The sequence below is a fragment of the Neopsephotus bourkii genome, unplaced genomic scaffold (genome assembly GCF_033783945.1).
Source record: "Neopsephotus bourkii isolate Nb327-2 ecotype Australia unplaced genomic scaffold, CSIRO-AGI_Nbou_v1 NB_272, whole genome shotgun sequence".
Lineage (NCBI taxonomy): Eukaryota > Metazoa > Chordata > Aves > Psittaciformes > Psittacidae > Neopsephotus > Neopsephotus bourkii.
In genome coordinates, this window is record NW_026900781.1 from 12,935,900 (window position 1) to 12,946,073 (window position 10,174).

The 10,174-nt window shown below is 38.5% G+C and overlaps 1 protein-coding gene across 1 annotated transcript; it reads right to left on the reverse strand.

Moving 5' to 3' along the window:
* Window positions 1-1,988: 1,988 nt before the first annotated feature.
* On the reverse strand, window positions 1,989-9,832 carry LOC133208624 (ovalbumin-like). The gene is made up of 8 exons (XM_061346635.1): window positions 9,427-9,832; window positions 7,572-7,756; window positions 6,891-6,941; window positions 5,879-6,007; window positions 5,086-5,203; window positions 4,117-4,259; window positions 3,792-3,947; window positions 1,989-2,729 (listed from the first exon to the last, which is right to left on the reverse strand). Exons 2-8 carry the CDS (start codon window positions 7,737-7,739, stop codon window positions 2,334-2,336), a joined length of 1,161 nt encoding a protein of 386 aa, XP_061202619.1. The 5' UTR covers window positions 7,740-7,756; window positions 9,427-9,832; the 3' UTR covers window positions 1,989-2,333.
* Window positions 9,833-10,174: the final 342 nt, after the last annotated feature.

The window sequence follows — 10,174 nt, forward strand, 5'->3', positions numbered from 1 at the left end:
TCTTTCGCAAGATCATATTTGCTACCAGCAAGCTATGCTCCCAAAGTCCTGCCAAAATATGTGTCATCTTGGAACTAAAATAAGTAGAACCTTCCATCAGACCACCTAGCACTAGTACTGTGCTGTGCATACTGGAGTCAGGAAATAACACAGCTTTCTTACAGTAACTTAATCCCTAAAAACCTTTCACTCTTCTGGTACTTCTCTGTGACAGTTCTCACAGATCTGTTTCCTTTCTTGCTCCGGTGACAAAGGGAAGAATAATTTGTTAGAGAGAAACTACAACTTGCCATAACCATTGCTTCTCTTAGCCTGATTATTCTCTTCAGTTACAAAGTAAGAACCTATAAAGCTTTATAAACACCACAAAGATAGTTAGAAAATTCCTTCCCATTTCCCAGTCACATGTGTTCCCTAAGGCAGTGCTGTGTCTCAGAAGGATGTAGATTCTGCACGTATGCAGCTGCCTTCCAAAGTGCTTATCACCTCTTGTTTCAGAGAGACTGAATGAATCATGGTTTGTGCTGGAAGTGTTATATCTGACTAGTTTGGATTGAATGCATGAGGTTATATGGGTCCTGATATGGTCCAGTTATACGGATCCCTTCCTGGCAGAAAAGTTGGTCTCAACATTGTGTCTTCACCAAGATTTAGGACAGATTCTCATTCCTCATCTCTCTCTGAAGCAATGAGCCAACTCTGACAAAAGTCATAGAATAAGTCAAGTTGAAAGGGACCCATACAGATTATCAAGCTCAACTCCCTGATCCTCGTAGAACTATCTAAAATTAAACCTTATGATTAAGAGCGTTGTCCAGACATCCCTTGAACTCTGACAGCCTTGGTGCCATGACCCCCTCCCTGGGGACCCTGTTCCAGTGACTCACCACTGTCTCAGGGAAGAACCTTTTCCTAATGTCCAATCTGAGCTTTCCCTGACTCAGTTTCATTCCAGAACAATCAGCTACTGGAACAACCTCCCCAGGGAAGTAGTGAATTCCCCAGCAATGGACACTTTTAAGGTTCAGCTGGGCAGCGTGCTGGGGCATTTTGTCTAGACTTTGCTTTTGCCAAGAAAGGTTGGACCAGATGATCCTTGAGGTCCCTTCCAAGCTGCTATTCTGTGATTCCATGATCTCCTTGTGTCCTCTCAGTGGTGACCAGAGAGAGGTGATCAGCACCTCCCCTTTTACTTGCCCCTCCTGGAGAAGCTGTAGACTGTGATGGGGTCACCCCTCGGCCTTCTCTTCTCCCACCTGAACAAACCAAGAAACCTCAGATGCTCTTTCTTATATTGAGGTACCCAAAACTACACACAGTACTTTAGGTGGGGGTAACACTAGTGCAGTGTGGAGTGTGACAATTACCTCCCTTGACTGACTGGCTATGCTGTGCTTGATTCACTCCAGGGGATGGTTGGCCATTTTGGCTGCCAGGGCACACTGTTGGCTCATATTGAACTTGCTATCAACCCACCCCCCCAGATTTCTTTTTGTAGGACTGCTCTCCAGCCTCTTTTCCTTCAGCTTATATGCTTAACCAGGATTACCCCAACTTGAGTGCACTTGAAGTACTCCAAATGAAATGCATGTGCTTAAACATGTTTTTATTATGATCAAAGGAGCAACAGAGTACATCTGCAAGACCCTTTATATATGGATACACGGAACACAATTTGAATAGGAAAATGCCATATTTGGTCATGACGATTGAGCCAAAAAGATTTAAGGAGAAATATGAATTACAAGATTTATGTAATGCATCTTTAGAAAGGGAGAAAGAGCCTTGCAGTATCAGGAGCATGAAGAGAAAGCAATTGCTGTGTCACAGTACGAATGGAGTAGGAATGGTTGGTGCTAGTTTAGAGTTTAATCTGGGTGCTTTTGAGTGACTAGTTCCAGAGTAGTCATGATGAAGCCTCCATAGAGAAACCTGGCTTGGTTAGAATGCTATGTTTTGGTTTTTTTCCCCATAAGACTTCTGCTGACAAATTGTGGCTGTGTTGTTTCAGTGTGATGATTTGGCACTACTACTGTTAACTTGCACCACAAACATCTCTGTTCATTCTCATTCTTTCTTTGGGTCCAAATTTCATTCACTTAACTCTTCATCTATGAGTAGATAATATTACTTGCAGAAAGGAAAGGCAAAGGGCCTCTGTTTTCTTGGCATAATTTCTCTGATTTAGCTTTTTTCTTTTTTCTGAATAAAGAAAAGCTTCTGGTTTCAGAAAATATGGGTGAAAGAGAGAGTATGCATTTCTTTTTACCCTTGATACTGCAGTGCTTTGGGTCTTGCTGTGAGGGACAGAAATTCTTTCAGCTTTCTTTGCTTTAAGGGGAAAAGCATCTGCCAAAGAAGAGGATGCTGTTTGTTGGGTTGTGCTTGATCAAGAAGAGGAAAGGGTGGTCAGCCCTAAACTCTTCAGAGTCACTTGCAACATCTATCCCAGCTTCTGATGAGCCTCCCACCTCACTGCCTGCTTCATAGATTTCTACAGATGCCTCATGGACAGCTTTAGACATCTTCAGGTTCTCTGCTGCAGAGATGCCAGAGAGATTGGCTGATGAGCTGAACAGGTCAGTTATACCCAAGGCCACTAAGACAGCTGTGAGGTTATATTTTTCCTCAATCTTCACACGTGGGAAGAACACTTTTATTTTCCTCTCTTCCATTAAATCAGAACTGGTCCATTCCATAAGTTTTTCAAAGGTGATTGCATTCTCAAGCTGCAAGGAGACAAGGAAATGATGTCTCTGTGATGAGAGCACAACTTCTTTTGTGACAATGCAGTACCAGTGGTGGATTTTTTCTTTTTAAACTGACTGTTCTTAGCATGGCATATTTCTAGGTATATACAGATTAATGTATCTAAGACAGAAAAGCAAACCATGGCTTTTTGTTCTCTGTCCTGCTTTCCTGCTTTCTATTTTTAATAGACTCACTGTGAATTAATTTTATTAATGAGATGGCTACTCAGCAAATTTCACCTAAAGCTCTTCCCTGCTTATCTTCTTTTCTTGTTAAACATATTCCAAAGATCATTCTGTGCCTTTGAATTGTAAGCTCTAGCTACATTTAAGGCCTTCAAGTATCCAGGTGTTAATAGAAACCAATCACTAATACATGAACTATCATTTATTACTGAGGCATTTAGCTTTGCTCAAAGACCTCTTCATTTTTATAATTCAACCTCTTTAAATTACTGTACAAACATTTCAATACACTCTCATTTCTTACATAACTTTTCATATTCGGACTATGGCCCTGCTAATGACAATATCCTGTGCCCATATTCTGTTCATATCAACAACAGTATGTAATATACATTTTACTTTCTGAAATTGCTTTAATTATTCCAGTACCTCTCATATTCAGTATTTAGATAGTTTAATTTTTGAAGTTATGAAGGAAGCATGTTGAGCACTGCCAAACCAAACAGTAATTGCAACTCATAAAGCTAACACGAACCTCCCAGGATGCTCCACAGCATGCAGGAATGCAGATGTCAAAACCTTTGGAGTTCAAGCTGCTAGAGTAGCAGCTGCTTAGCTGAGAAGAATCTGTCTGCAGTGGCCAATAATTAACCCACTAAAGTAATTCCTTAAGCACTCCATGCTCAGCACAAACTATTGCAGGACCGTTGAGACAACTGCATGATTCTATGCAACAATCCCATGCTGCTAGTGTTCAGAACTGTGCTGGTGAAGTGTTTTAGTATAGCTTTATTGTGAAGAGCCTAAATTTCACTGTGTTTAAGGTTTTATGACACTCAACTGCCAGGGCCATACCTGCTCCAAGCCAGAGACTTCATCAGGCAACAGAACCAGCATGCTCAGCTGCCCACTGGCATATGGAAGCTCCAGGATCTTAATTTTCTCAGAAGCCACCACTGCCACTTTAAATGAACCAAACTGATACATCATCTTCACGGGTATGTTTTCTTGCTGCAAAACAAAACAATATAGTTTTCACAAATATTATTCTTAGAATGTAGAAATGTGCACTTATGATTAAAGCTACTGATTGCTCTTGTTCAGGAAGATTGTATAACAACTTGTCTATTCTCTTAATAAATTCTAGAAGACACCTCTAAGGTGATGTATCTCCACGTACCTCAGTAATTCTGAAAGGCACTATCTGGGTTTCTTCATCCTTAAATGCTTTCTCCCACAGTCCTTTGAAGTAAATGGCATTGACAAGGACCATTTCAGTCTGGGGATCCACAGAGCTCGGCTGAAGGATATTTTTGATCATTCCTTTAAGAAGGCATGGGAAAAGAGACATGTATACGACACATCTGTGTATAATACGTCTTACTTGGCAATCACAATGTTAAATGAAGGCTAAAGAATTTGTAGGGAGGAGGGTATAGGGCAGCTGTAATGTTGTACTTCTGAGGTTGATTTGTTCGCTGCTGTTGGTAATAGCTGTTGTTTCCTCTCTCTGTAAAGAATTATAAGGGAAGATTTTAACATCCAGAGATTTACTTGTTAGAAAATGAGTAAAACTGTATATTTTGTGACAATGGGAAGAACCATTGGAATAGTTTATCCCAGGATGGTCTCCAACCCAAACAGTAAATATAAATACTTCTTTTTTCAAACCAAACTTGAAAGGACATGACTATATAAAGAAGGTAGCAGGAAAGGAAGAAACCAGAATTTCACTCTGTTTTCTTCTTACACTTGTTCTTTTTTATTCTGCTGTCCTCATGTACACATCAAGCTCTTCCCTCAGTCCTTTCCCACTACTAGGTTAATTATGGCCTGGTTTTCTGCTTCGAAGCGTGACACCGTACCCGAGGCTGTGTGATTGTGAATATTATCATTCCAGCTAAAATTCAGCATCTTTTATCTATGTTTGCTGATATAAAGAGTCCTCTAAAAGAGATGTTTCTGAGAAGAAAAAAAAGCACCATAACATTAAATGATAGTTCCTTATCTGGGAACTGAGCTATTATCCAGGAGAAGGACAGAGAGAGATGTTTAGGGGGTTTTGTCTCCTGACAAAGCATTCTCATATACTGCTCAAAAGTGGTGATAGAAGGGAAAATACCTATCCTGATACTTGGCTTGCTCTTACCGTTAGTCTGGTTTTCAACCCAAGAATTGATGAGCTCTCTGGCTTGATCTGCAGCTGTTTGAAAGCTGACAGTTTCCAAGCCTCCATTATATAGTTCCTTCACACATTGTAAGTATTCCTTCAAAGGAAGAATAAGCAGTTTTTAGATCAGAATGTCAAAGCATTTTGCGAAAGTGAAATACAAGACTGAAATTAAGAGATATGAATAATATGCTTATTAAAGCCAATCAGTAAGACATGATTCTAGTTCTAAAGCCTCTTAAGAGCTGATATTCATCACTTCAAGCAAGAGTATATGCTCACATGTTTAAAAATGTTCTCCAGAACTGAGCTTGATCAAAGATGGAATTAATTTCAGTTGAAATATGGGGGTTTATTCATTTTGCCAGCTTTTTAACTTATTTTGCAATGGTGTTTTCCTCTAATTTCAAATTAAATGTTCCTTTCAAAGGGAAAATTTGAAATATTTTTGAGAACCTGAAGTTATTTTTCAGGTTTGTTAAGAAAATGTTGGAGTTAACTCTTTCCAACTAAAGTTACCTTTATTAATTATAATTTGACAGGATTGGATCATGATTGTATTTTGCACAAACATCTTTTTAGCGAGGCATGTGTTTCTTTAAGACTGTAGAGGGTTAGGGCTGTGATAGAGAGAAGTTGTGAATCCTGCCTTCGATACGGAATAAAATTTCTTTAGCAGAACCTAAACTTCTGACAGTGCTTTTGCATTGCAGAATGGTACAGCTTCGAAACGGAAATAAATACACTCAGATCAGATCTTAGATCAACTCACCGGTAGGATTGGGTATGACTCTTCAGCATAAAGTCTACTGGCAAGGTTGAGCGAATAATTGTCTTTTGTTTGGGTGATTTGAGTGAACACGTTTTTAAGTGAATTGTGGGCGCTTAGAGATGAGCCGCACTGAAAGGATACATGAATACAAATAAAAAGATAGATTATGTTATTCTAGTCTTAGTACTTAGAATATTTTTTATACTATATAAGTAGAGTAGTTCAGACACTTCTGCTTACAAAACTGTTGTTCATCCTGTACATCTTGTTGCTATAACTGATGTATTTTTCTAATGTGTAAAATTCTGTGCTGTTTTTATGCTGTAATTTCCTCATACCTCTCTCAGGGGAACTTTTAATTGCCTGCTACATTATCTAGCTTCAGCAGATCAGATGAGCTTTCCTTCATTCACAGACAGTCCCATTTAACCAGCTACCTTTTCTATACATGCAAATATCTATAATTTTCCTCATATGCTCAATATTATGGTGCTGGGTTTCATCCTATGCCTGTTCTGAATCCTCTCTTAGAATCATAGAATTGTTAGGGTTGGAAAGGACCTTAAGTTCCAACCTCCCTACCATGGGCAGGGACACGTCACTCTAAACCATATCACCCAAGGCTTCGTCCAACCTGTCCTTGAACACCACCAGGGATGGAGCATTCACAACCTCCCTGCGCAACCTATTCCAGTGCCTCACCACCCTAACAGGAGAGAATTTCCTCCTTATATCCAATCTAAACTTCCCCTGTTTAGGTTTTAACCCATTACCCCTTGTCCTATCACTACAGTCCCTAATGAAGAGTCCGTCCCCAGCATCCCTATAGGCCCCCTTCAGATACCTCCTTTCTCTCTCTATTTGTATGAACAAAGTGTTCTCCCAAACTGGGGGATGCAGAACACCAGCTGCACATCAGAGAGGTATTGGAACGGCAAGAGACTGTTTTATCTGCTAAATTTTGCTCACAGGAGAAAGTGACATAGAGAAAGAGATGAAATTATTTCTGTACCTGAGGTTCAACAGTGTCTCCAAACCCGGTGATTTTATCAAAGGGAACAACCTGTAATTGAAAATAACAGTAGTTGAAATAACAGGTATGACAAAAATAAAAGTTATGCAACTAAGATTAATACATGATTCTTGAAGGAAACCTCTTAGCTCACTGTGAATCTGGGTGACTCAAGAGGTGCGATCCATCTGCAACCTCTGTGAATAGCTGGGCCTACTGTTCCCTGCTTAGATGATCTCTTTTTCTGTTGAACATCTATAAATCACTTTCAGTGTGTGCCATTAATAATACTAACTTTTTTCCAGGTATCAAGCCAGGCAATCTCTGTGAAGAAAGTGAGAGCTATAGGAAACTCACGTGAAATATTTTACAGTTTGAACACATGTTCTGGCTCTTCCCTGGAGACTTTATCTGTTCTCCTTACTCTATACAAAGGACACTAGAATGTGTTGTTCTCTTTGAGAATGTTACATCTAACAATGATAAAATTTAAATCCAGTTTCAAGATTTCTGGCTAATTCATTTGTTTAACGCTATGGGAGTTAGAGGTGGCCACAGCTTTTGATAAATCCGGATCCAGATTTTTTAGCCTCTGGGCTATGCAAGGGACGTTGTCCTATAATTTATTGCTATGGCTCTATTGAGCTGGAAGAAGGTTTAAGTGTTTCACTGAGACCTCACCTGATCTATCTGAGCCCTGGTGTTTTCTCTTGCACCTAGGTAGACCATGGACAGAGCTGAAACGATGCTCAGGGGTGAGTAGAAGATGCTCTTGTTGACATGCTGGACTCTCAGCTCCCTGAATACATCAATACAAAATTCTGTGCTTGCTGCACCTATGGATCCCATTGTGAAACCAGTATTGCCTAAAGCAAACAGCAGAAGTACAATGACAATGTAAGGAGGGAATACTGTACAAATGCAGCACAATGCACTTTAATGATAGCTTTTAGTCAATGAAATATAAACAAGTAGTTTTGAAGTCATTCTGTGGTAACATACCTATTGCTATGCTCATTTCTCATACATGTTAAAAAATCCATACTCATAAATCTGTTTCTGTCACATTTATATTCAGTTGCTTTTTTGGCAGTACAGCTTCTCGGCAGTCTAAAATCTGCACGTGATTTATGTTTACCTTTTTAAAGCAGACAAACAACAATTGCCTGTTCTTATTTTCATTCACTGAAGGCTAGAATTCCTTGGTACTCTGTAGTACCTTGATGAAAACAAGAAAATATGATCTGTCTTTGATAGACTTGCAAAGTTGTAAATTTCAAGTGCAAATTTCAGTAGATTTACTCTAGGTTTGGACAGTTACAAGTAAAAGCAGAGGCTGGTTGATGTTTTTATTTTCTAAAAATACACAAGTGCAGTAAAATATCTATTTTTCACACAGTGCTTCCAGTCAGTAGATCCTCAAAGGCTTGTATCTTTACCCTTGTTTTAATAGTGGAAGCATGGACAGGCAATATAATTTGTCTAAGGTCACCTAATCTAGGAGAGGGACTGATGCACAGAATTAATGTTCCACCATACTGTGCTTTCAGATATAGCTTGCTTTGCCTGAATGTATTTATAAGTACTACAGTATAATCTTTCTCAGAAATTGAATTTTGCTAGTGACATTCAAATAGAATAGAAATGCAGACATGATAAAATAGCAATGCCTACCACAATACAGCACTGTTAAATGAATACTTGTTTTTGCATAGACCAGCAAAATTTTGTATTTGTTTCTGTCTGAGGTTCCTAGAAGTGCTAGGCAGTGTTAAGTCCTCTGTGGCAACTGTGCTTATATAAAGGTCTAGGTCAACATGAATCTAGTTTCTTACCTGTGATTTATAGAAACTGTGAGAGTTTTATGTCCTTCAAAATTCAGCCCTTTATATAGGTGCTTAATGCTGGGATCTCAAGTTTGCTTTTGGAGCATTAAACTCTACCAAGGTTTTTAGTGACCATATTCATGGGTATAAATGTACACTGTCACAGACATTTCTCTTATTTTCCTTTCTGTATACAAGTTCACATTTATAGATTATGGTAGAAACATAAGTCTGTACACCCACACAGCTTTTATCTTGCGTAGTGTTCACCAGCTTTATTTTCCAGAGATGCAATTGTTAGCAAAATTTCACGCTAAACTAAACCTAGTATATTTACTAAATGCCATAGTTTTGCTCTCAGTGGACTTTGTTGAACCAGAGGTCAACCAAGCAAATTTATTGTTGGTTGTCAAGAATCAAACTTAAAAGATACTGAACAGGAGGGTAAGCTGCTCAGAAATAAGGTATTTTAAGCATAAAATAATAAGCGCAAAGAATAAACTTGTAAAAGGTTATCTGTAAACAAATACTTTGGTTTTACACATAATAAAATTGCATAATCACAGGTGAGAAGATTTTTAGAGAGTATCATGTAAATATTCAGTCCTTGCAGATACCAAACATAACACAATAATTGCTCTCTTCTTAAGTTTAGGCATAAAAAAGGAATAATATAGTGAGAAGGTAAGTTTTCCTAGAGAAATGCTTACCTTTTGAGCTTCAGCACCAAAGGCAATACAGCTTTCTAGCTGTATGTGGAGACTGGCTGAGCCCTTGGGAATTTATACAATTCTGAATAGTGACCTACCCGCTGCTGCTCTTCAGAAGTTTGACCTTTGACAACATACAAATAATTTCATGGGATTAGGTCAGATTTTAGTTTCAATGGGCCCTTTTTTGATTGAAGGGATAGCAAATATTAGGTTTTATTCCATATAACAATGTGTTCTCCAAGAATACATCAGGATTTGTGGATTGAAGAGCAGGAAACAATGCTCATGTTCCTTTAAGCTTCACTTGCAACTAAGTACTGGGATGTTAGTGAAAACAAAAAATGTGAAAACCTTGGTGATAGAAAATATAACGAGTAGTTATTAGTCAGTCTGTCAATAACTAGTCAAATTATTATTATGGTTGTATTAACTGATCAAAACTCTCTTTCAACTGATCCTTTTGAATGTGAAAAATGAAGCTGAGCCATGTTAGACAAAAGGTAAGAGCAGGACTTGGCCTATTATTCTACTGACAAATAAAGAAGGGTGCCTATAAGAAAACCAGTTGAGATGAAAGTCAAAAGCAGGCAAATTTCTTTGAAAAGCTGGGATATTTAAGAAAGATCTTTTGATGAGTGTGAAGGTTTCATAGCAAACTATTTTGTTCTCAGAGAGTAATAGCAAAACAAAGCCTCAGAGAAAGAAAAAAACTAGTAACTTCCAAGTATGTTTGTGGTATGCACTT